The sequence below is a fragment of the Zonotrichia albicollis genome, chromosome 6 (genome assembly GCF_047830755.1).
Source record: "Zonotrichia albicollis isolate bZonAlb1 chromosome 6, bZonAlb1.hap1, whole genome shotgun sequence".
Classification (NCBI taxonomy): Eukaryota; Metazoa; Chordata; class Aves; order Passeriformes; family Passerellidae; genus Zonotrichia; species Zonotrichia albicollis.
The window spans coordinates 61,331,182-61,357,597 of record NC_133824.1 but is presented as its reverse complement, the minus strand read 5'-3'; the positions used below and the strand labels follow the sequence as shown (position 1 = coordinate 61,357,597).

General features: G+C 45.2%; 1 protein-coding gene and 1 long non-coding RNA gene across 6 annotated transcripts in view; one reads left to right on the top strand and one right to left on the bottom strand.

Annotated features, from left to right (window-relative positions):
• The window catches only part of FERMT2 (FERM domain containing kindlin 2), a 58,196-nt gene that overhangs the window by 19,675 nt on the left and 12,105 nt on the right, over positions 1-26,416 (bottom strand). For all 4 annotated transcript variants that reach the window (XM_074544060.1, XM_074544061.1, XM_074544063.1 and 1 more), the window contains exons 3-4: positions 14,261-14,494; positions 1,035-1,169 (exon numbers count right to left, since the gene is read on the bottom strand). In XM_074544060.1, the coding sequence (XP_074400161.1) occupies positions 1,035-1,169; positions 14,261-14,494 (369 nt within the window). The remainder of the gene's footprint in view (positions 1-1,034; positions 1,170-14,260; positions 14,495-26,416) is intronic.
• On the top strand, positions 9,027-12,165 carry LOC141729444 (uncharacterized). Of its 2 annotated transcripts, none has more exons than XR_012580945.1 (3): positions 9,027-9,500; positions 9,953-10,312; positions 11,093-12,165. It is a non-coding gene; the product is annotated as an uncharacterized LOC141729444 (long non-coding RNA). The 2 variants fall into 2 exon arrangements; XR_012580944.1 differs by having other exon boundaries at positions 9,743-10,312.

Sequence of the window (26,416 nt, the reverse complement as noted above, 5' to 3'; positions counted from 1 at the left end):
TTTTTAATTTTAAGAGAGGAGAAAGAGTGGGATCAGAGCAGAAGGAGGATTATTTTTCCTTGTTCCAGCCCCGTGGTGCACATCAGCCCGCACAGCCAAAACCTTCCTTTCTGCAAGCCCTGTGCCACCACTGGCATTAACCACACTCCATGACCTTCCCTGCAGCTGATTTAACATCAATTAACACAACTTTACAATTCCAAGGTAGTTTTTTTAATTAAAGCTGCCCTGCTGCCCTTGGATTGCTGGATTTAAACCCGAGAGCTTTGGCAGCCAGACCCGTCTCTCCTGCTCACCACTGTGGCTTTCTCCACAAATCCATTTGGGATAAAAGTGCTCCCACTTGGCCAAAATTATGGTTTAAACTCCTGCCATTTGCCTTCAGACACCAGACTTCCAGCAGCCATGGAAAAAAGCTGAAAAACCCCCTCTGCTTGCAAACACCTGCATCAATTTGCTGCCTGTGGCAACTCCATCAGAGATGTTACTTCATCAGGGATGTTACTCCAGCAGAAATTCCCTTCCCAATCCTGCTCTGGATCTGGAATCCACACTGGCCAACCAGCCCCCAGCAATAAAAGGATTTTTTTAGCATCACAATCCACAGCTACACCGTTCATGTAAAGCAACACCACAGCAATTAATAAAACCCTGCCCTTGCTGGGCTGTGAACACGGAGCAGAACGGTGGCACAGCCTAAACCACGCCAGGAATGTAGACATGAGCAACGATTTTCCATTTAACTCCTTTCTTAACAGGCTAAGAAAAGCTCTCAGCAACACCATCTGAGTGCTCCAGCGGCCACCCCTGGGCTCTGGGCTGCCCTGTGAAGCCTGGGGGTTGCTCAGCTCCCAGAAATGCGTGACAGCTCCAGCCGCACACATGCATCCGTGCCAGCGAATGCTGCAGCCTGCCAGGACCTGTGCCGTGGACCTGGGGTCTGCTTCTTGCACAGACCCTCAGAAATTCCAGCAGCCCCACGGTGCTGTGCCCGTTTTTAACCCTGATCCCGTTTTTTTTCTTTGCCAGCTCACCCGACCCTGGCGTGATCAGAGGCCCCTCCAGCTCGAAGGTGTCGTCCTCACATTGATCGTCCAATTTCTTCTTTTTTTTCTTTGATGGATCTCTGGGTTTCCTCAAAAGGGAGAGCTCTTCTGGATGCCTGATGTCTGGAGGGGAAAATGGACAACTTTTGTAATGGCAGGATGGGAAAAAAAGGAGGAAAGAGGTAGGAAAAGGGAGAAAAAAGGGAGAAAAAAAAGGGAAAAAAAAGAGAAAAATGCAGAAGAGAAGAGAAGAGAAGAGAAGAGAAGAGAAGAGAAGAGAAGAGAAGAGAAGAGAAGAGAAGAGAAGAGAAGAGAAGAGAAGAGAAGAGGAGAAAAAGAGGAAAAAAGAGGAGAAAAGGAGGGGAAAAAAAGAGGAAAAAAGAGGAAAAACGAGGAAAAAAGAGGAAAAAGAGAGGAAGAGATGAAAAAGAGAGGAAAAAGAGAGGAAAAAGAGAGGAGAAAAAGAGGAAAAAAGAGGAAAAAAGAGGAAAAAAGAGGAAAAAAAGAAAAAAGAGAAAAAGGAGAAAAAAGAGAAAAAAGAGAAAAAAGAGGAAAAAAGAGGAAAAAAGAGAGGAAAAAGAGAGGAAAAAGAGAGGAGAAAAGAGGAAAAAAGAGGAGAAAAAGAAGAGGAAAAAAAGAGGAAAAAAAGAGGAAAAAAAGAGGAAAAGAGAGAAAAAGAGAAAAAAAAGAGAAAAAAGAGAGAAAAAAAAGAGAGAAAGAGAAAAAAAAAAAAAAAGAAAAAAAAAAGAAAAAAAGAGAAAAGGGGGAAAAAGAAGAATATCTTTCCATTAAGAACAACATCCAGCAATGCCCAGTATCTCCCTTGGATGAATTTCCTGCTCTGTAATGGTTAAAAATCAAGTTGAGAACGTTTTTCCTGCAAGCCTGTTGGAAAAAAGTATTGTCCTTGGCTGGAAAGGTAACATAACATTTGGATAAAATGTGGAATTTCCCAGGTGTAGCCACTCATATGTAAATGTGAGCACTGTGACAGAGCCTAGTAACACCTTCATACATTAAATATAAATAGTAAAAAATAATAACCTCCACATTAATATAAAATTAGAAATAATATATAGTATTATAGTAGCACACAATAATATAGAAATAATATAAAGAAATGGAAATAAAAATTACAGAAATAGAAAAAAGAAAGAGAGATCAGCACACAAATCCCTACTTAGCCATGTAGGTAACAGGCCGGACCCTCTCACTTCCACAGGAGCAATCCAAGAGTTAAGCCATTTATTTACACATCACACTGGAAAGTTTAAAGCCTATAATTTACCCACTTTTTAAAGAGATTTTGGCCAAAGTGATTCCTTTTCACAGCAAACCTCTCCCATTTTCCTGCCTGGGATCCCTGGAAGTGCCCAAGGCCAGGTTGGATGGGGGTTGGAGCGATGTGGGATTTTGGGATGGTGAGAGGTGTCCCTGCCATGGCAGGGGTGGGATGGGATGGGATTTAAGGTCCTTTCCAATCCAAACCATCCTGGGATTCTCTGATGGGGATTCTGGACAGGCCTGAGCCTGGAGGGGGCTCTGGAGTCTCCAGTGCAGCTGCCTGTCCATGCTGAAGCTCCTGTGCTGTTTCCTGCTCTGTTTTTCACATCTATCACCCCAAAATGCTCAGCTGCAGAGCTTTCCCTTTGGAATGGATTATAAATTAACACAGGATTATAATTAACACTGGAATTTGGTCCCAGCATGTGACCTGAGCAGGACACAGCCCCACAGTGCCCACCCTGACCAGCATCATCCCTGGGAAATGCAACACTGGGAACCTCCTCCATCCAGGTGATTTTCAGCAGGGATCCCACAAAACCTGGCATTCCTGAATCCAGAGGCTGCACACTTCTGGATTTAACTGATTTTTCTACTGTAGGTGTCCCATTCCATTATCTTGCTTCAATTTTTTATTTTTATTTATATTCTTGTAGTTACTTACACATTATATATATATATACATATATATATACACACACACACACACACACACACATATATATATATATATATATATATATATATATACACACACACACATATTTATTTTAAGCTTTATTTTTATTTATATATTTCTATTCATTTATTTCAATCATATCATTGAATCCCAGAATGGTCTAGGTTGGATGGAACCTTAAAGTCCACCTTGTTCCACCCCCTGCCATGGGCAGGGACAACTTCCAATATCCCAGTTTGCTCCAAGTCTTGCCCAATCTGCCCTTGAACACTTCCAGGCTAAAAAGATATAGATTTAGATATCTATATGGATTTTAAATCTGTAAAAAATACATAGATTTTTATACATTTATATTTTATAGAGAAATTTTTGAACTTATAATTTAGTCTTATTTCTGTATTTAGAGATATTTATTCCTATATTATTTATTTTTTATTTAAATAAATATTATTTAAAGAAATAATTTAAATATAATATTGATATAAGTATAAATATTATATATAATATATGCTACATATACTATATATAATATATCTATGATATATATTATATATAGTATATATAGTATATATAGTATATATAGTATATAATATATACTATATGTCATATATTATATATAGTGTATATATAGTATATAATATGTACTATATATACTATATATAGTATGCTATATAATATATATTATATAGCATACAGCATATATTATATATATCATATATAATATCATAAATAGTAATATTTATAAATATATATTATATTATATAGCATACATTATAATATATATCATATTTATATTTATAGATATATTTAGATTTATAAATATTTATATATTTATATGTATAGTTATAGTATTAATTTTTATATATACAACTTTTATTTTCAGCTTTAATTTAACCCTAATTTATTACCACACAAATCTCACTAAACCCCACCAACCACCCCTCCAGTTTCCCTGCCCAACTTTTTGACCATTTCTAGCAACAAATACCCAGGGGCTGAGTGCAGGCAGCTCCATGCATTCCCATTTATCCCAGCCAGCTTACCTCATGGAGCAGGAATCTGCTGGGACAACCAGGGTCACATGCAGGGGACAAGAGGCAGCACAGCCTAAATGGAGGAGTTCCCCTGGTATTTTGGAGCAGGGTTGAGGCTCTGTGGTTTATTTATGGTGCATCAGCGACTCTCTCAGCTGGGAGCACTCAGGGAGGCCAGGAGGAGGCTCTGGGCCAGGCTGGGGTTCTGGAAGCAATCCTGGAATCATCCCAGGGCTTGACCATCTGATAGCAAAGAGACTTTTTATAGCCCCTCAGTCGTTCCTGATGCTCCCAGCGGGATAGGAAGGATCCAGGGCAAGTTTTGGGCAGCTGCTTGGAAGCAGCACATGGCTGCAGGGGGTGCAGCAGGCAGCACAGCCTGGGGATGCCAGCAGGGATCCCATGGATGAGCAGGGATCTTTCCTATGGATGAACAGGGATCCTATGGATGGATGAGCAGGGATCCCATGGATGAGCAAGGATCTTTCCTATGGATGAGCAGGAATCCCATGGATGAGCAGGGATCCCATGGATGAACAGGGATCTTTCCTATGGATGAGCAGGAATCCCATGGATGAGCAGGGATCCCATGGATGAACAGGGATCCCATGGATGAGCAGGGATCCTATGGATGGATGAGCAGGGATCCTATGGATGAGCAGGGATCCCATGGATGAACAGGGATCCTATGGATGAACAGGGATCTTTCCTATGGATGAGCAGGGATCCCATGGATGAACAGGGATCCCATGGATGAGCAGGGATCCTATGGATGGATGAGCAGGGATCCTATGGATGAGCAGGGATCCCATGGATGAACAGGGATCCTATGGATGAGCAGGGATCCCATGGATGGATGAGCAGGGATCCCATGGATGGATGAACAGGGATCCCATGGATGAACAGTGATCTTTCCTATGGATGAGCAGGGATCCCATGGATGAGCAGGGATCTTTCCTATGGATGAGCAGGGATCCTGTGGATGAGCAGGGATCCTATGGATGGATGAGCGGGGATCCCATGGATGAACAGGGATCCTATGGATGAACAGGGATCCCATGGATGAACAGGGATCCTATGGATGAACAGGGATCCCATGGATGAACAGGGATCCTATGGATGAGCAGGGATCCCATGGATGAGCAGGGATCCCATGGATGAGCAGGGATCCTATGGATGAGCAGGGATCCCATGGATGAGCAGGGATCCTATGGGTGAGCAGGGATCTTTCCTATGGATGAGCAGGGATCCCATGGATGAACAGGGATCCTGTGGATGAGCAGGGATCCTATGGATGGATGAGCAGGGATCCTATGGATGGATGATCAGGGATCCCATGGATGAACAGGGATCCCATGGATGAGCAGCAAATTCCTCCCAAGTGCATCTATCCACAGCCTCCAGGACTTTACAAACCCACCAAGACAGGCAGGGAATGGCTTCAAACTGGAGGTTTAAAGGGATCTTGGGAAGGAATTCCTGGCTGTGAGGGTGGGCAGGCCCTGGCACAGGTGCCCAGAGCAGCTGGGGCTGCCCCTGGATCCCTGGAAGTGCCCAAGGCCAGGCTGGACAGGGCTTGGAGCAGCCTGGGACAGTGGAAGGTGTCCCTGCCATGGCAGGGGTGGGCTTTGAGATCCCTTCCAACCCAAACCATTTTGGGATTCTATGGGAAGGAGACAGAAAGGTCTGAGCCTGGAAGGAAGAGTTTTGGAGCTCAAAATATGATCAGAAAGGCAGCTTTGAATCTCCAAGAGAAATTATTCCAACTTTTGGATGAAGCCATTTTGCTGCCTGCAGCATCTTCTCTTCCACTTGCCTGCAAGATGCTCCTGTGCCTGCTGTGTGTGGCTGAAGGGAAATCCTTGGCCTTTTTTTCCAGTGTAATCCCTCATTTCTCACCCAGCCCCTGCACAGCTCACCCAGCCCAGCTGTTTTAACACATTATGACAAACTCCAAAGCTGGGATTAAACCCTCTTCCTTCACAAAGCACCATCTGCACCCTGCAAACTGACTTTAAAAAGAAAATCTTCCTTACAGGGTGTAAAATTCCCAATTTATGCTCTTGTGCACTAAATCCACCAAGTAAATCTTGCAGCTGCTGCATCTTTACCCACCAAGGTGTGTTGTGATGGGGATCCCAAAAGGGTTTGGGTTGGAAGGGACCTTAAAGCTCATCTCATTCCACCCCATGTCACAGGCAGGGACACCTTCCACTATCCCAGACTGCTCCATGCCCTGGTCCTGGACACTTACAGGGATCCAGGGGCTCCCATTCCCACAAGAAATCAGATTTATGGTTTTCTTACATCACCCACATCTAGAACATGACATCATTGACTGGAAGGGCTCAGTATGGATGGATGTCCCCAAAACCTGAAATGATGGGAAATCACACCACTTGCAGTATTCAGTTCTCATAAATACAGATAATAATCTGAGACACAAAGAAATTTTTCATGTAGAAAGAAAATTAATGTTGCAAAGAAGCTTCCGGCGTCCAATTTCCTTCCCCATTTCTGGCTCCCCTAAAGGCCAGAGGGCTCCTTCACCTCCTTAATTCCTGAACATAAAAACTCCATAAATTTACTTGTAGCACAGACAGCACTGAGGGGAAATCCTCTCTTTAATGCTGATCCAGCCACCCTCCTTCAGGAAATGTGTTTTGAAGTGGGATATCTCTGGGAAGTGGGATTGCTCTGCACTCCATCACTGCTCCCTCCAACCAGTGACTCATTAAAATTACAGCCTTTGTGCATCACTCTGACAAATCTTAGAAAAATGAGACCTCAAACCTCATTTTTTCTTCCATTTCAGACTTAAAACCAAAAATAAAGGTGTTTTTTCCCTTGGAATGAGTGAATTCTGTGGATGGTTTTTCACAGTGTAAGTTTACAGAACGAAGCCTCTGACTTATCTGCAACATAAATTCTCTTGAGATAAAGTTCTGCAAAACTAGAGGAACAAAAAAAAAACCCAAAAAAGAAACTAAAAAAGGAACTTACATAACCTGAGGAGTGTCTGGAGATAAGGCTGTGGCTGTGTTGGGCACTGGGCAGTATCTGATGGAGCAGGTCCTCACCTCCCCTGCACAGTTTACTGGGTTTGTACATTCAGTACATTTTATTATGGGTTCTTCAGATGCCCAGGAACTTAAATATTTATCTGGGCAAAAGCCAAGCTCTCCACTCACTGCCTGGGGCCCTGCAGCTCTCTCAGGACATCCCACAAAGCCTCTGGAGATGCCCAAGCAGCGCTATGGGTGTGGAATCAGCTGGGGCTGACCCTGGCAGAGGTTTTGCTGGAGCCTTCCCAAATTGTGGGTGGAAAATCCAAGTGCCTGTTGACTTATGGATTTGCCAGGGGAGCAATGATGTGCAAAACCACCCAAAAATGGGGTCAGTGGGGTTTGGAGGGGTGTGAATGTTTGTGCCACTGGTTCCCAGAGCTGAAATCAAGCACCACCAGCCCAGAGAGACTCAGGAGGAGAAGGAAAAGGAGGAGGAGGAGGATGCAGGCAGTGGTGATGGAGCCAAGCATTACTGCAAGGCCAATAAAAAGAGCCATTGGAGAGGCAGAGTCAACAAACACTTGAATGGCTGGATGTTTTTTTCCATAAGTGGGACGAAATCCCCAGGCTCCCATTATCTGGATGCCTCCTGGAGCACGGGCAGCACTACAGCCTTGCCCCCGAAGTGGCTGAACTGCAGCTCCAGTCCAATTAAACTCCATTAATTGAATCCCCCAAACAAGAGAAAAACAATCCACTCACACCCTTCTGGCTGCTTCAGCCCATAAAGAGCAATCCAGCTAATTCCAAGGAAGGCTTGGCCAGCATGCCCCTAATGTCTTCAGGATGGAATTCTATTTAAAGGGTCTCAGTCAACAGCAGAGTAAGGATGAAAAAATTCACTGACTCACACGGTGACATAAAACCTGCTGCTCCTCCACACGCAGAACACCATGGGGTGGGGACAGGGGGGGAGAGAGGAAAGGATTTTTTTTTGTCCATCTCAGACACTCTGTAATTAAATCTGGTTATTTCCCTGACCCCAGTTCCTGGGGCTGCTCTGACAGCTGAGCACGGGCAGGCAATAAAAGGGGAAAACGCCGCAGCTGGCAGCGAATGCTCAGGCTCTGCACTTGAAAAAGCTGAGGACGTTGCAGTTTGGCCAGCTCTGGAAATGGGAAGATTTCCTTCCACACCCATTCCCTGGACATATTTAGAAATAGCTGTGCCACTGCCAAAGCTCTGTGCTCGTGGCAGGGAAAGGCAGCAGATCCGTGCTCGGGGTTTCACCATGAACGTCATCCCTGAGCATCCTCCTGATGCTCCTGAGCACCCACGGCCTGCATCCCCACATCCCAGAGTCACTGAGGTTGGAAAAGACATCCAGGATCATCAAATCCAGCCTGTGAATCATCCCCACCTTGTCACCCAGCCCAGAGCACTGAGTGACACATCCAGTCCTTCCCTGGACATCTCCAGGGATGGGGACTCCAGACCTCCCTGGGCAGCCCCTTCCAAGGCCTGACCACCCTTTCCATGAAGAAATTCCTCCTGAATGCTGCTGTTGCTCCCCAAATTCCCTCTGAGCTGCTCATGTGCATCTACCAAGACTCCATGATTTTAGGGAAAACGCTCCTTTATTTACCAGCAGGGTGTGAAGGAAGAAAAGAAAGTTTAGGAGGTTTGCAGTGGCCAGGGATGGTGGGATTCTGTCCTGTGCAGGGCCAGGATGATGGACTTGATTGGATTGGACTTGATGATCCTTGTGGGTCCCTTCCAATCAGGATATTCTGTGATCCCACAAACTCCAAGCAGCTTTGCCTCCTGGAAAGCAACTGGGCAGGGATGGAGCTCCACATGGTTGTCACAGAGCCCTGGGAATGCTGCACTTCATCTACCAAAGGGTTTCAGTTTTGCAAAAAAACCCAAAAACAACAAAAAAATCCCCCAAAAAACAACAAACAGTGGCTTTTTATAGAAGTCTTTTTGGCAGCTGAGGGCGTGGAAATATTGCAAATACTTTAGGAGTCAGAGGACGTTCTGTTCTGGAGCAGGGAGCGTTTGGAGAGGGGAAAAAAAAAAAAAAGGTAAGGTCACATTTGGCACTGGGATGGTGTCACCTTCCCTGGGCTGGGCTGGGCTGGGCTGGCACCCTGCCACTCCCAAATGCCACTGCCACCTCGGCTCAGGTTGCATTTGGTGGCTGGAGGCTGAGGCAGGCAAGGCTGGCTGTCACCTTCCCACCGCTCGCTCGGTCTCGGGAACCTCCTTATTTCTGGGGTGATGGGAAGGAGCTCTGCACCCTCATGGGACTCTCTGCACCCCCAGGTCCACCAGCTCCTCAGGATCACACCACCCTCATCCTGTGCAAGAAGGGAAGATGGAATGTGGCCATGGAAATGCCCCAGCTGGGCACAGGATGCTCCCCAGACTCAGTTTTCCAAAACAGGTGACTAATTCCCAGGGATTATGAGGCAGGAGCTGGGTGTGAGCTCCACCAGACTCTGGGGAAATAAAAGAGCCTGAAGGGAATTTCTCCATCCTACACAGCCTCAGGGTGGGTAGGGAGGGATTGCTCATGAATTTTGGAGTGTTTTCTGCCAGAGCTTCCTCCTCCCAGCTCTGGCACTGAGTCGCTCTTTCTGTGCTCCCATGAACACCAAACAGAATTTTTCCTGCTCCTCTTCTCAGGCCGGAGGGCAGCAGAGGTCCCAAATCTTCACAGCCAGGAGAAGAGGAGAAGGATGGGAGGTTTTCTGCTGTCACAGCATCTCCCCTCACCCTGCAGCTCCAACATAAGCCATGTCCCCAGGAGAAGGAGCATTGCTGGGGCAGGAAACGCCGAGCCCTGGGAAAAACTCTCACTGTTTCATCTTGCTGTTTGCTTTTCCTGTCCCACAGAGCAGCAGCAGAGCCTGCCTGGAATCCCTTGGAGCTCCTGGGATACATGGAAAAAAATGCAGGCAGAATGCTGGGAGGAAGCAGCTGTAAGGCATCCACTGGGCTGGAATGAAGTGAAGCCATCCCAGAATGGTTTGGGTTGGAAGGGACCTTAAAGATCATCCAGTTCCTTGCCATGGGCAAAGATATCTTCCACTACACCAGGATGCTCCAAGCCCTGTCCTTGGACCCTTGCAGGGATCCAGGAGCAGCCACAGCTGCTCTGGGCACCCTGTGCCTCACTGCCCTCACAGCTGAGAATTCCCTCCTGTTCACATTGGAAAAGAAGATTTTTCCATTTGTTGTTACGTTGGATGATGTGTGAGTATCTCCTACCTCCCCAAATCCCACCTTCAATGAGGATATTCCCACTCACACCAATAAAATGCTGAGTGCAGCTGATGCCTTAGGTTTAGCTTTTTTATTTTTCTGATTTTGTGCTGCTTTAGTGGGAGGCTCTGGGCTCCATATCAGGGGATGGTTCTGATGAGGGGCAGTTCTGAGCTCTGTGCACAGAGCAGGGAGACAAAACAATTCCTGCTCCAGCTGGGCACCAAGGACAAATGATCCAAATCTCAGCCCCACAGCACAAACCCCGTGGGCTGGAGAGAGAAAAACAAGCAGGGTGGGACTGCCTGGGCTGAAGCTGGGATGGGACAACGAACTGCAAGGTGCAAATGGAGCAGAACTGATCCCAGGGACAGAGCCCGTGCCCGGCCGTGCATTTTGGGGCCATTTTGGTTGATCTTGGGTGCAGCCCTGGCTGGGCTCTGGTGCTGCCCAAGGTAGATCCATGGAGGAGATGCTTTGGATAAATCCCTGCTTTATTCTGGAGCTCCATCCAGCCTCTGTTCTTGCTCAGCCTTCTCAAGGCATCACAGCCCATCCAATCTGCAGTTGGACATTTGATGGGCAGTTTTCTGGGTGGAATTATCTCCCACTGGGATGATGAGAGCAGGGATCACCCCATCCCAACCCCCCTGTCCCACTGCCAGCCAGGCAGGAAGCATAAATCCCTGCTGCTCAGGGAAAAAAAAAAAAAAAAAAAAGAAAAAAAAAATTTGAAGTTTTACTTTCTCTTTCTCTGGTCTTTAATTGCAGATCAAAGCTGGCCCTTCAGGCTGGAGCTGCCTGCCAGCAGCTGCTCCTGGGCAGGGTTCCAGGCCACCCTTTGGATGAGGGCTGCCCATGCCATGCCCTGCCTGCTCCTCTCCTCGTGCCTGCCAGGGTCAATCCCTGCCTTCAGCCCTCCTGAGCGGCTGCTGTGGGAATCAAGGGGCTGCAATCCAGCACTGGGAGTGAGATTGGGGTTTTTTCCGGCTTCACACGACCTCCAGGAAAGTGAGGGATGTGTGAGTGGCTCCAGCATCTTCCCTGGGAGCCCTGGGGAGCTGCCCTTTGGAATAACCTCCCTCTGCACAAGAACAGAGACTTCTCTTTAAAAATCGACCCCACTCTGCAAGGGTCACACCTCTGGGCAACAACTGAAAGGAAACAGAAGCAAAGGACAGCCTTAAATAATTCATCCATGTATGCTCCTGCTTGTGTAGTGAGGATTTTATAAATGCAGCCAGCCAGAGGCCTGAGAACATCAGGAATTACTTCAATTACTCACTGGTGATGCTTTGTGCTGGAGTTACTGAGGTGTGTAATTAAATGGTCCAGGGGCAATGACAGCAAACAGGTACAGCCAAAATCTGAGTAACTCCCAGGCACAGCTCTGTCCTGACCTCCCTGGAGCTCAGAAATCAAGGGATTTCAGAGACAAGGACTATGCTGGGATCACCTTCCCTTCCACCTTGAAAGGTCTGCTCAGTTCTCCTTGGAGAGACAATTAGCTTGATTAAGATGGAATATGAGAGCTCTGTGCAGGGATGTTGAGGAGGGCAGGGAAAGGTAACGAAGAAAAATGGGGCAGGAAAACACAAATGGGAAGGAGAAAAAGGAAAACCATAGAATCACAAAATCACAGAATAGTTTGGGTTGGAAAAAAACTTAAAGATCATCCCATTCCAATGCCCTGCCATGAGCAGGGACACCTTCCACTATCCCAGGGTGCTCCAAGGTCTGTCCAGCCTGGCTTTGGACACTTCCAGGGATCCAGGAGCAGCCACAGCTGCTCTGGGCACCCTCAGAGCCAAGATTTTGATCCTAATATGAAATATATATATATATATTTATAATATATGGGTTTTTATATTAATGTATAACATATATATATATAAAATATATACATATTAAGTATATAAATATGTATTAAGTATATATATAACATACTTAGTACATATATGTATTAAGTATATTATATATATAAAATATATGTATTAAATAGATAAATTATAAGTATATAAATAAGTATATATTTATATTAATATATAAATATGTATTATGTATATAAATACACTTAATACATATATTAGATATATATAACATATTATATATTATATATAATATATATGTTACATATATAACATAATATATATCATTTATATATATAAATAAAACACATTAGATACGACATCTATAAACAGTGGTGTTTCAACATCTATAGGAGCAATTTAACACTTATATGTTAAATAAATATAAATATAAATATAAATATAAATATAAATATAAATATAAATGTATTTGTGCATCATCTGTATTTATACCTCTGTGGTTCTGGGGAGAGCATCCCAGCCCCTCCAACCCCAGCCCTTCTGCACCCCCACATCCCAGCCCCTCTTCCCTCAGGCTGATGCCAAGCTCATGTATCATCTTCCCAGTAGCTCTGCTGAACATCTGGCTCCCAGTAAACACAACTGGGAGGGCTAAACAACTTAATCACTGCAGCTTGTGTGTGTCCTCAGACAGCTCAGGCTGCTGAGAGGCACTCAAAGGAAAGTGAAATTTCCAGTAAAAGCCCTGCTTTCCCCACAATCAGGAACTTCATGTCACCACTTTGGATGCTGCAGAAGGGAAGTCAGCACCGCCCTGGATGGATGTGTCCCTGCTGCCGCCTCACAGCCCCAACCTCTGCTATCCCAGAGGCTCCCAAACCTTGAAATATCAGGATTATTCTGCTGGTTTGGTCTTAAATCCACCAAAAGCTCTGCAGCTGGAAGAAAAAGCTGCTTGAGACCCACATAAAGTTCTGACAGCATCAGTGACAGATCTCCTGTCTCATGATAAACCATATCAGAATTTCCTGACGTGAGTCACTGCTGGAGAGATTCATCAGCGTCCAAGCCTGGGACCTCCCTGTCTAGCACGACATCCCAAATGCCCAAATGTGGGACATGGGGGTGGGGGAAGCAAAATCCACCCAGACACAATGCTGGCTAAGCCTTTTCTATTTTAAGGAGAAATTGCCCAATATTTATATTTAAAAAAAAAAACCCAACAAAACAGGAAAGCAACAGCAAAGCTCTGTAACCAGCTAAAAATACCAACCAAACCACGGATGTGCTGGACACTGCACGTAGGGATGAGCTGCTCCTGCCTCCCCAAACAACTGGGTCAGCCAAGAGTAACCTCAGCTGCCTTCTGAGAGCAGGAACAGATTTGCTACAGCTGAGGATGGGTTGCAGGCCCTTTTGGGAGGGGAGAATTCCAGTATGGAGTGCTTCCTGGAGTCGCCATCTCCTCACTGGGTTTTTTGTTGGTGGGCAGGAAGAAACACTGGGTTTTGGGATGAGGAATTTGTGGAGATGGGTAAAAAAATGATACCTGGTAGGGAATGATCCCTTCTTTCTCATGGGCTTCTCCTCCACCAGGAAATGAGGGTGAAGGGGAGACAGCAAGACTCAGTTCCTTCCCTCCACCAGACACTTTTACAGTGGAGCATCACCACTTAATCTCTAATATGATTTTCCACTAGAAGACAACCCACAGGACTGGCAGATTTCCCATTTCAGGGTTTGCTTTTCATCCAGCACATAAATTTGCAGGGGCGGGGGGGGAAACCATCACAACCAGTCTGAATATCAAGCAGGGCTGGTACCACCTCACCTATGACAAACCCAAGGACAGCTCTGCTGTGGAAGAGAATTCAGCACAAAAAATTGCATTTTTTAATCACTTTTTGGCTCAATTGGTCCTATTATTGAAGTATTTACACACAAAAGAGTAGATCTGGAAGGGAAAAAGAGAGGACACCTGGGCTGTTTGATGTCCAAACCCAGAAAACACCAAAAATTTATCAAATTTACAGGACAAGCACCAGAGCAAAGGCAGGAGCCAAACCAACCAGAAAAATCCCCAAGAGGGGGGAGGTTTTTCAACACTTACTGAAGGTTTTGCAGATGTCAGAAACAGCCTTGAAGACCCTGTCAGAGAAGTTGACTTTGACCTTGACGTACTTCATGTTGGGCAGCTGCAGGCGCAGCAGTTTGTGCTGAGGGGTGAACTGGAGCTTGGCATCCGCCTGGATCCCGTATTTATCCAACGTCCAGTGAGTTTTAAGGAGCCAAGTTTTCTTCTTTTCCCACCACAGAGCGTGATCAGACCAGTCCTTCTTGACATCTGCAACAAAGAAGCCATTTTTCCCCCCGGTTAAAAGCGGCACCAGAATGAGGACAAAAGGAGTTTTTAAAGTTTTTGGGGTTTTTTTTCTCCTTTCCTGAGAAGGAACTATGGATCCAAAAAACTCCCAACAGCCCTTTCTGGATACAAGGAACTGCTTGTATTCAATAGTGTTTTGATGGGATATAAAAGCAGGGAGGAATCAAAGGATAAAATAAAGATGAGACTCAGCGTGTGTGTGGATCACCAGCCTGGCTGTGATCCCACCAGGAACACGAAGCCAAGGGGTCATGAGTGACCCAACACTTCTCCCAGCAGGGATTTTGCACAGTTTTTGGGGTTAACTACCAATTCTTGGGGTTTTCCCTATCCCAAGGTGAGCCCAACCACCTTGGCACACATGGAAAACAGAAGCAGGAGGAGTTCTGCAAGGAGGATTCAACAGGACCTTCAGTTTCTACAAAAAACCCTAAAAATTCCCTACTGAAACGAAAAATTGCCTCACAAATGACCAAGGAAACTCAACAGCCACATCTCCTTCCAGCAGGGATGCAACCATGGGATCCCTGGAGGTCACCTTCAGGTTGGGAAGCATTTGGGGGAAGCAAAGTATGGTGATAACTCCAAGAGATAAATCCTGTGCAGTATTTTCCCTAACACCTGGGATATTTTTCACTAGCCCTGCCATTCCTGCAGAGCATTTTCCACTCTGACAACCAATAATAGTGCCATGTCCTTCCACCACACAGAAAAGAGAATGGAGTTATATACAATATAGTAATATATTCAGTAATAGAATAATTCAGTTTTCAGCTCCAGATCTCCCTGTGATCCTGGATTTCCACCATGAAACACCAGTTTAACCCAAATGAAAACCACCAGCTGACATGTATTCCAAGAGCTCCCGTCTCCATCCATCAGCACCACAGGGCACCAGCCAGAAAGGCAGGAGCAATTCCAGAGGATTGGAGGATTTCCAGGATTAGGTGAAGTCCCAGCAGACACAATGCCAAAGGAACTGAAGGAACACAATCCAGCACCAGCACCATGCTGGGGTTCCTGGTGTCCTGTACAGGAGCTGGGCTGGATGATCCTCGTGGTTCCTCCCAGCCCAGGATATTCCATGATCCTGTGAGAGTGAAGGTTGTCCCCACGTGCCACATCTGAACTAAGCTGAGATGAGAACAAGGTGACAAATGAACTTTTGTCTGTCCCTATCTCAAACCAGGATCTGGAGCTTGGGATTACTGAGAAAACCCAGCAGGAGCTGGATTTTCCCTCTGAACTCCCGGCTTGATGGCACAATCAGCTCTGCAGAAAGTGGAAACATTCAGCTGGGCTTTTCAACAGCTTTGTACAATCAAATTAAACAAAACCAAATATAGAAAAGCATGCAAACTTGCACAAGCCTTGTCTACCCAGAAAAAAATCCAAGAAATCATTACAATGGACTCTGGTAATGGAGTCCAACTTCTGCCCTACTGAAAGCTGAATGAGTTGGCACTAAAAATCAGGGGGAGGCGAAAACCAAAGGCATTTGGAATCAGTAACATTTATGCCTAACAGAAGGGGATTTGGGTTTACACTGCTGATTAACCATTCAGGCCACAGCACAAAAACAACACTCTGGGCCTGAGAGTAATTAACACTTTCAATTAACAGTGAGATGTTGGTTCTAGCAGGAAGGGGAAGGTCAGTGCCTGTCCCACGGGGTAGTTAGATATAAAAGAGGCTGGCAAATGTTTAGCAGCTGCTTTGTGGAGCTGAGTTTTACACACTGACCAGAGCCTTGGGTGCTTTGCAAGGGATCCAGGACTGCTTGGAGCAATCCCTGCAGGCCAGGGAATGGCAGAGCCTGGTTAAACCTGATCAAAGGTTTATAAACCTTCACCAGAATCTCAATTCATGAGTTACTGATTTGTTGGGGTTACAGCTGCACAGCAAGGCTGAATATTTCAGCTCAAGCTTTTCCATCTACTCCCATCAGGCACTGGCTACTTCTTATTTGTCTACCCATCATATTCACCAGTTTATTCATATTATCAACTATTATCAATTTATCATTAATTTATCTGAGCTCAGGTAAGTCTCCAAGCACTGCAAAGTCACCTTAGAGATCCCAGACCTGGAATGTAGAAATTTACTACAGGTTGCAGATCTCAGAGGTGTTTGAGGATCCAGCAGCTCCTCTGGGCTGCTGAATGCGATGGACACAGAGCTGCTGGAGGGAGCCCAGAGCAGGATGAGCACAGGGATGGAGCAGTTCTGTGTGAGGAAAAGCTGGGATTGCTCAGCCTGGAGAAAAGCAGCTGTGAGTTGACCTGACTGTGGCCTTCCAGCGCCTGAGGAAGCCACAAGAAAGATGGAGAGAGATTATTTACAGGGGATGGAGGGACAGGACACAGGGAATGGCTTCCCACTGCCAGAGGGCAGGGTTGGATGGAATATTGGGAAGGAATTCTTCCCTGAGGCCCTGGCACAGGTGCCCAGAGCAGCTGTGGCTGCCCCTGGATCCCTGGAAGTGTCCCAGGCCAGGCTGGACAGGGCTTGGAGCAGCCTGGGATGGTGGAAGGTGTCCCTGCACATGAGGGTGGAACTGGGTGGGCTCTGAGCTCTCACCCACACCAAACCCTTCCAGGACTCCATTAATGAGCTGCACACGTGCAAGGGTGACCAGAAATCACTGCGACCCTCCCAGCCAAGGAGCCCCAGGTGAAGGCAGCAGGGATGGGGCAGCTGGAGCTGCCAGCACCAGCTGGAGCTGGGACTGAGCTCCAGGAGCCCAAGCCCAGCAGCAACACCCTCGCAAAGGGAAGCACAGCGCTTCCTTCCCGGCCTCCAAAATAAACCCCCACCTTCCCCTGCAGCCTGAGCCCAAACCCCTGGAGTCTGGCAGGGCTGGCAAACCCAGCTGGGGTTTTTATTTTTTTCCCCTCCAGGCAGATCCTGGTGTTTCATTTGCCTCCCAGAGCTGTGCCAAGAGGCAGGAACGTGCACAAGGGATGTCCAGGATGTTTCGTACAGCAAAACCCACGGGGCTGCTCCCCTTGGAAAGCCATTCAGACAGTGCTGGGAGTGTGAGAGGCATCTGAAATCACACAAATGCCTGCAGAGACCTCTGTGAGGACAGAACAGCCAGAGGAGGAGGGAAGGGCTGCTCTGTGAAGTGTTTTAAACCTGAAACATCCTCAGCTTTCAATCCACGCAGTCACATCCCGCCAGCCTGTCCAGCAGGAATTACAACTGCAGATTTCAATTCCCACGGCCACCAATAAATCCCCCGAAATCTAGAATCCAAGCAGCAACAAGTCTGAATTGAGATGCACAGAGGATGTAGCAGCAATAAATCCGAACTGAGATGCACACAGGATGTGCTTTAATTCTGAGCTGTCTGTCTCACACAGACCCTCAAACACAATCAGAATTCCAGCAGCAAGGCTGAATCTGGGTGAAGGGCAAAGAAAATCCAGGCAGCCCTTCCTGGCAGCCCATTTGTCCCATGTGGGAAATGGATTTGTACAAAAAATTTAAAGTTTTTAATGTAGAACACTCACATAATATATATTTGCATGTAAACTTTGAGGTAAGAAATGTTGATTTAGAGATGCTAAGGAATAGAATAGACATTGCTGAGAAATGGAACTGGAAATAAGTTTTAAAGGGTGGTTTTGTAAATAAGATTAAGTATTTTGGAGAAATAGAATTATGAAAGGTGCATTGAAATGGAACTAGAAATAAGTTTTAAAGGGTGGTTTTGTAAATAAGATTAGGTATTTTGGAGAAATAGAATTATGAAAGGTGTATTGTAGTAGGATTTATGAGGGTAATTTTAGATTATTGGCTTTAAGGCGTTTATATCATGGTGTAGCAAAAGCTGATAGGCCAAGAAACACTTAGAGTGTACTGTAATTAGGAAATAATTAGCTTCTGATTGTGATGGTGTGAATTACAACATCTGTATTGTCTCACCCTCCACATGAGACTGAAAATGGAACAGAAGTTTTAAAACACCTCTCGGCTGCCCCATTTCCGGGTCAGAAAAGGGAATAATCCAACAATCCCATTTATCCCAGCACTTGGCTGCTCCCAAACACTCTCCCCTGCCAATGCAGGTTTTTTAAGGTCCCTTTTCTGCTGAGGCTCCGTCCTGCAGAAGCTCTGCTGTCACTTGGCAGCTCCTCCCGGCCAGCTCAGCACTCCCAGGCAGGAGGATTCAAGTCTCCAGCACTGTGTAAACACTGAATTTTCCTTGTTATTTTGGGATATCCCCTCTTGCAGATGGGCTCTCCTTCCATGCACACTGCTCAGGACAACACAGCCCTGATATGACTGAATAAATCTCTTTTTTTCCCCTTCCTAGTGCATGGTTAAATCTCACTGGATGGGTATTTGGAGGCTTTCCTGGGAATCACCAGATTCCCTTTCACACTCCCATCCAGGATCAAATCCACAGGGCAGCCAAGACCCTGCAAATGCCTCCGTCACTTTAACAGTGGGGGTTAATAATAAAAAATAAAAAATGTCCTGTATAAGCTTGAGGAGGAATTCTGCAAGCCTGCCTAGGTTGGAACATGGATTTTTGGCGGAATTTTGGAAGCAGAGGATTTGCAGCTGATGCTGTTTTCCCTGGAATTCTCTCCACCTTCAGAGAGGCAGCAGAAGCAGCTGCAGCAGAGGTTGCAGCTCATTCCTTAATGAAAAATGATCATTCCTTAATTAAAAATGAAGGCTTTTAGAGCAATGGATTCAATCTTCAGCATTCCCACAGGAACAGCCCATGGAGCAAAAGATTCCAGAGGCAAAGCCCAAAACACTGGGGGGGTTTCCACAGGAGCAGAATGAGCTCCACAGCTTTCCCTGGCTCTGACCCAGGGCTGGGTTTAATCAGGATTATCCCTGCTCTGCTCTTGGGAAGCTGAGGTGGCAAAAAATGCCTTTCCATTAGCTCAAATTTATCTCTAAAAAATTACTTAAAAAACAAATGTATATGTTTAAACACCTATGTTATATATAATATATAAAATACATAATATTTATATAAAATATTAAAAATATAAATTAGAAAAAATATAAATATATATAAAGATATAAGATATTTAAGATCTATTATGCATATAAACATATACATAAACATTTACCCCATATATATATGTGCATATATAAAATAGAGACAAAACTGAATTATATGCATATACAATTATAGATAAACACACAGAATAAATGCATATTATACATATATATATGTATTTATATATATATATATATACTGAATTATATGCATATATAATTATAGATAAACACACAGAATAAATGCATATTATATATATATATATTTATTTATTTATATATATATATGTATTTATATATATATCTAAGATACAGTGCAGGGATTGAAATCAATTCACAAGCCAAGCATTTCCTCTTGCAAAAAGTAATTTTTGTATTTGATAATCTACACAAAGCCAACCCCAAGTTTTCCACCTTTTCACTGAGTTTGGTGCAGATGGGCTGAAATCCCTCAAAGGTTTTTCTAAGAAAATTAAAAATAAAAGTGCTCACTTGTTTTTTAATTTATGATTTATGTATTTTAAAGTTAATGTGCACTTCACACTGAAGTGAAAAAATACAGATGTGGACAAAAAGCACAGAGTGGAGGCAGCTGATTAGAGCACTTTTAAGCATAAATTCCTGCTGATAACACCTTAATGCAGCCCTCACAATTCCAAGGAGCTCTCCAAGCCCTGGGCTGGGTGTTGGCTGCATCCACACCCCTCTTGGGAAGCTGGAGGAGGAGAAAAAAATCCCTAAAAGAAATGGAGATTTCCAGCAATAAACAGCTGGGAATGCCCTGGGTGAGCTCAGGGATGGGGGAGACCCTCTCCTGCTCCCTGGGGATGTAATCCATACCCACTGAAATCAATACCCATGGAAAACAAGGCAAAAGGATTTAAAAACTTGGGAAAAAGAGAAATTTAAGGCTGAAAGTGGAAGAAAAGAGAAAAAAACCACCACTACCAACCATGAAAATTCATTGCACAGAACCTTGTGTGGGTTTTTCTTTTCTGTGTGTCCACGAGAGGGGAAGGCGCAGCCTCAGAGCACTAAGAAAATCAGGGAAGAGGGTAAATATTCCTAAAACATCCAGAAATACTAAAAAAAAAGAGGCTAATGTGGAGCAGGACAGCAGCGATGGGGAAGGGCAAGGATAAAGAAGAGGAAAGGGGGAAGAAGGGAAATAGGGGAAAAAAGGGGGAAAGGAAATTTCAGGAAAGGAAATTACAGGAAAGGAAAGGAAATTTCAGGAAAGGGAATTTCAGGAAAGAAAAGGAAATTTCAGGAAAGGAAAGGAGAGGAAATTTCAGGAAAGGAAAGGAGAGGAAATTTCAGGAAAGGAAATTTCAGGAAATTTCAGGAAAGGAAATTTCAGGAAATTTCAGGAAAGGAAAGGAAATTTCAGGAAAGGAAAGGAAAGGAAAAGGGAAAAAGGAAAGGGGAAAAAGGAAAGGGGAAAAAGGAAAAGAAAATCCTAAGTTGGCAGGGATAAAAAAGGATCATCAAGCCCAACTCCTTGCCCTGGACGACCCCAACGGCCAAGAGAGTTACTGAAAGATGATGAAGATTTTTCTTAAAATATTTATTTATTTTTATTAATATTTATTCATATTGGTTACTTATTTTATATATATAAGGTGTAAAACCCATATATCTGTGTAGCTGACCCCACTGCTCCCTCCCTCCAATGTCCTCACTGCTCCCACTGACCTCTGGAAACCCAAATTCTTTTAAACATGCCAAAGCCACTCCTTACAGGATAATTATGGAGCAAAAAAAAAAAAAAATTTAAAAACAAAGCTGTTTTCATTTATCACAAGTCCAGCAGAACTGCTGATGTGTTTGCTGGGGGACACAGCCACTGTCCTGGGGCAAAAGCTGTACTTTTAGGAAAATAGGAGTCTTTCTGGAGTAGAGACCCCTCCATCCCCCAACAGGGATTTAATTGCAGAGCAAAGTTCAAAATGGAACAAAAATCCCTCCAGGCCTCTGGTCACAACACTTGAAAAATGATACTTGGAAATGGGGAGATAAACAGCCCATAAAATTATCATCAGACTGATGTCATAAAGCTGCAGCCAGGACAAGCTGATGCTCCCAGAGCTAATGGGAACTGAGAGGGGTTTCAATCCCATCTCCCACATTTATCTGACACGTGCAATGGAAAACAGACTGGACAGCAGCCACCACCTGTGGAAGGGATTCTATCCATGGATAACATAGAAAGGCACCTGAAATCCTCCTGGATCTGCCACCATGAGCAACTCTCACCATTGCTTTCATGGAATCCCAGGATGGTTTGGGTGGGAAGGGACAATGAAGCTCATCCAGCCCCACATGGGCAGGCAGGGACACCTTCCACCATCCCAGGCTGCTCCAAGCCCTGTCCAGCCTGGCTTTGGACATTTCCAGGGATCCAGGGGCAGCCACAGCTGCTCTGGCAATTCCCAGTTCCCAATCTCCCATCCATCCCTGCCCTCTGGCACTGGGAGCCATTCCCTGGCTCCTGTCCCTCCATCCCTTGTCCCCAGTCCCTCTCCAGCTCTCCTGGAGCCCCTTCAGGCCCTGCCAGGGGCTCTGAGCTCTCCCTGGAGCCTTCTCCTCTCCAGGGGAACATTCCCAGCTCTCCCAGCCTGGCTCTAGATTTCCACCAGCTCCATGTCCTTCCTACAAAGATCTGAAATCTGGATGGAGAAAAGTCCAAAGCAGAAGGAACAAGACACCTGTAGCCTCCTCCTGCCTTGTGTTTGCAACAGGAGTCAGCTGGAACTAAAAATCTCCTCTCTCCAAAATCATTCCCCCTTGTGCTATCACTGTCTGCAAAAATTTCATCCTACTTCATTTTCAGGCAAACAAATGTTCAGGGGAAGATCCACACCAACCCACAGAGGTGCCCAAAAAAAGGTGGAGCCATGCTGGAATTTCAGTCTGAGATTAATATTTCTAGCATGAAAAAATAGTTTGACTTAATAAAGTACAAAACATGGACAAAGGAACCTTGTTCCCAATTTTGTGATTCCACGAGCATGACCCAGTTCAGGAGATTCCCCCTTATCTTATCACTGTCTGTCCCTGCAAAATTTTCATCCTACTTCATTTTCAGGAAAACAAATGTTCAATGGAGAAAATCCACACCAACCCACAGAGGTGCCCAACAAAGGGTGGAGCCATGCTGGAATTTCAGTATTACAAGAATATTTCTTACAGGAAAAAATAGTTTGACTTAATAAAGTTTAGAAAATGGACAAAAGGAGCCTTGTTCCCAATTCTGTGATTCCATGAGCACGACCCAGTTGAGGAGCCCTCCCTCTCATCCCAGCCTGCCAGGGCGCAGGCTCATGGCAAAGCCCCGATGTCAAAGCTCCTGTGCAGTGGCACAAAGTGATTTAAGAGCAAGGAAAAAAGGAGGAGGGAGGGGGAAAAATATAAAAAGCCCAATGGGCATTTTCAGGAAAACAATGTTCAGGAGAGGATCCACACCAACCCATGGAGGTGCTCAAAAAAGGGTGGAGCCATGCTGGAACTTCAGTCTTACAAGAATATTTCTTGCATGAAAAAATAGTTTGCCTTAATAAAGTAGAAAACACGGACAAAAGGAGCCTTGTTCCAAATTCTGTGATTCCATGAGCATGACCCAGTTCAGGAGATTCCCCCTTGTCTTATCACTGTCTGCAAAATTTTCATCCTACTTCATTTTCAGGAAAACAATATTCAGGAGAAAATTCACACCCACTCATGGAGGTGCCCAAAAAAGGGTGGAATTTCAGTCTTACAAGAATATTTCTTGCATGAAAAAATAGTTTGCCTTAATAAAGTAGAAAACACGGACAAAAAGAGCCTTGTTCCCAATTTTGTGATTCCATGAGCACGACCCAGTCGAGGAGCCCTCCCTCTCATCCCAGCCTGCCAGGGCACAGGCTCATGGCAAAGCCCTGATGTCAAAGCTGCTGTGCAGTGGCACAAAGTGATTTAAGAGCAAGAATATAAAAAGCCCAATGGGCATTTTCAGGAAAACAATGTTCAGGAGAGTATCCACACCAACCCACGAAGGTGCCCAAAAAAGGGTGGAGCCATGCTGGAATTTCAGTCTTACAAGAATATTTCTTGCATGAAAAAATAGTTTGCCTTAATAAAGTAGAAAACACGGACAAAAGGAGCCTTGTGATTCCGTGAGCATGACCCAGTTGAGGAGATTCCCCCTTATCTTATCACTGTCTGTCCCTGCAAAATTTTCATCCTACTTCATTTTCAGGAAAACAATATTCAGGAGAAAATTCACACCCACTCATGGAGGTGCCCAAAAAAGGGTGGAGCCATGCTGGAATTTCAGTCTTACAAGAATATTTCTTGCATTAAAAAAATAGTTTGACTTAATAAAGTTTAGAAAATGGACAAAAGGAGCCTTGTTCCCAATTCTGTGATTCCATGAGCACGACCCAGTTGAGGAGCCCTCCCTCTCATCCCAGCCTGCCAGGGCACAGGCTCATGGCAAAGCCCTGATGTCAAAGCTGCTGTGCAGTGGCACAAAGTGATTTAAGAGCAAGGAATAAAGGAGGAGGGAGGGGGAAAAATATAAAAAGCCCAATGGGCATTTTCAGGAAAACAATGTTCAGGAGACGATCCACACCAACCCACGGAGGTGCCCAACAAAGGGTGGAGCCATGCTGGAATTTCAGTCTGAGATTAGTATTTCTAGCATGAAAAAATAGTTTGCCTTAATAAAGTAGAAAACACGGACAAAAGGAGCCTTGTGATTCCGTGAGCACGACCCAGTTGAGGAGATTCCCCCTTATCTTATCACTGTCTGTCCCTGCAAAATTTTCATCCTACTTCATTTTCAGGCAAACAAATGTTCAATGGAGAAAATCCCCACCAACCCATGGAGGTGCCCAACAAAGGGTGGAGCCATGCTGGAATTTCAGTCTTACAACAATATTTCTTGCATGAAAAAATAGTTTGCCTTAATAAAGTTTAGAAAATGGACAAAAGGAGCCTTGTTCCCAATTCTGTGACTCCACGAGCACGACCCAGTTCAGGAGATTCCCCCTTGTCTTATCACTGTCTGTCCCTGCAAAATTTTCATCCTACTTCATTTTCAGGAAAACAAATGTTCAGTGGAGAAAATCCACACCAACCCACAGAGGTGCCCAACAAAGTGTGGAATTTCAGTCTTACAAGAATATTTCTTGCATGAAAAATTAGTTTGACTTAATAAAGTTTAAAAAATGGACAAAAGGAGCCTTGTTCCCAATTCTGTGATTCATGAACACGACCCAGTTGAGGAGCCCTCCCTGTCATCCCAGCCTGCCAGGGCACAGGCTCATGGCAAAGCCCTGATGTCAAAGCCCTGTGCAGTGGCACAAAGTGATTTAAGAGCAAGGAAAAAAGGAGGAGGGAGGGCAAAAGCAAGCCCAGTGGAGGACACTGAGCCCATTGGGATGCAGTGCTGCATGTGGATGTTCCGTGTGTCTGTCCTTGCTCAGGGGAATTACGGAGTGTCTGCTGCTAGCGAGGGAAGGGCTGCTGGAAAGAGACGTGGGATTCTTTTGGTGGCTTTTATTGGGATTGTAAGGGAGCTCTGCAATGGAAAGTTGTGTCCTGATGAGGCAGGGGTGGTAACTGGAGTCCTGCAGAGCTGATGCCTCAACCCCAAGTGTCCCCAAATGCTGCTCCTGGCAGGGCAGGGGTCGAGATGCTCAGCCCATGGGATGCAGGGAGAAGAGCAAATCCTGACAAGCCTGAAAGCCACTCAGTTTCTGAAGTAAACTCGAGGAAGGAAGCTCTTTCCAGTGTTAACAGGATTGCTCAATTATCTTATTTGAAAGTTTTTAACTTGGATTGCATCTCCTTCCACTCCCCTGCCATGGGCAGGGACACCTCCCATTATCCCTGCGTGCTCCAAGGCCCATCCAGCCTGGCCCTGAACACTTCCATGGATGTGCCATCACATTTTCCTGCAAAATTTCCCCTGTAATCTTTAGCTTTTTGGATATTTGATAGCTTTATGTTCCATTTAAATGCTTGCACAGCCATACCCAATCCTATCTGAACCCCTGAGCAGGGAGAGAAATTTTCCAGTGATGCTGAACCCAGCTGGAATATTGGGGAGCTCTCCAGAGGTCACCTCAGCACTGATGGGCTCAGGAAGGTCTTTGCCAGGGCTGCGTAAAATTCCTTTAAATCCTTGCACCAGCAACCCAGAGAAATGTGGATTACTCATTTTTCTATGCATGGGAGAAAGGAAAGCAAGGGTGGATTAGTGTTTTTTTAATTGGATTTGTTTTGAAACAGGATCTTCACAACCTGATTTGCCAATTTGCTCCCTCACATTGATCAAGCAGGAGGCTTTCACTGGCTGCTCCTGCCTCCATGGAACGGCAGAAAATTTGATTAAGGAATGTGGTTTCCATGATTCATCCAGCACAAAACAGAAAGCATTGGGAGGAAAGGAAAGGGAAGGGGAAAGGGAAAAGGAAGGGGGAAAAAAGGGAAAAGAAAGGGGGAAGGGAAGGGAAGGGAAGGGAAGGGAAGGGAAGGGAAGGGAAGGGAAGGGAAGGGAAGGGAAGGGAAGGGAGGGAAGGGAAGGGAAGGGAAGGAAGGGAAGGGAAGGGAAGGGAAGGGAAGGAAGGGAAGGGAAGGGAAGGGAAGGGAAGGGAAGGGAAGGGAAGGGAAGGGAAGGGAAGGGAAGGGAAAAGAAAGGGAAGGGAAAAGAAAGGGAAGGGAAAAGAAAGGGAAGGGAAAAGAAAGGGAAGGGAAAAGAAAGGGAAGGGAAAAGAAAGGGAAGGAAAAGAAAGGGAAGGGAAAAGAAAGGGAAGGGAAAAGAAAGGGAAGGGAAAAGGAAAGGAAACGTTTGGAAAGGAAAGGAAAGGA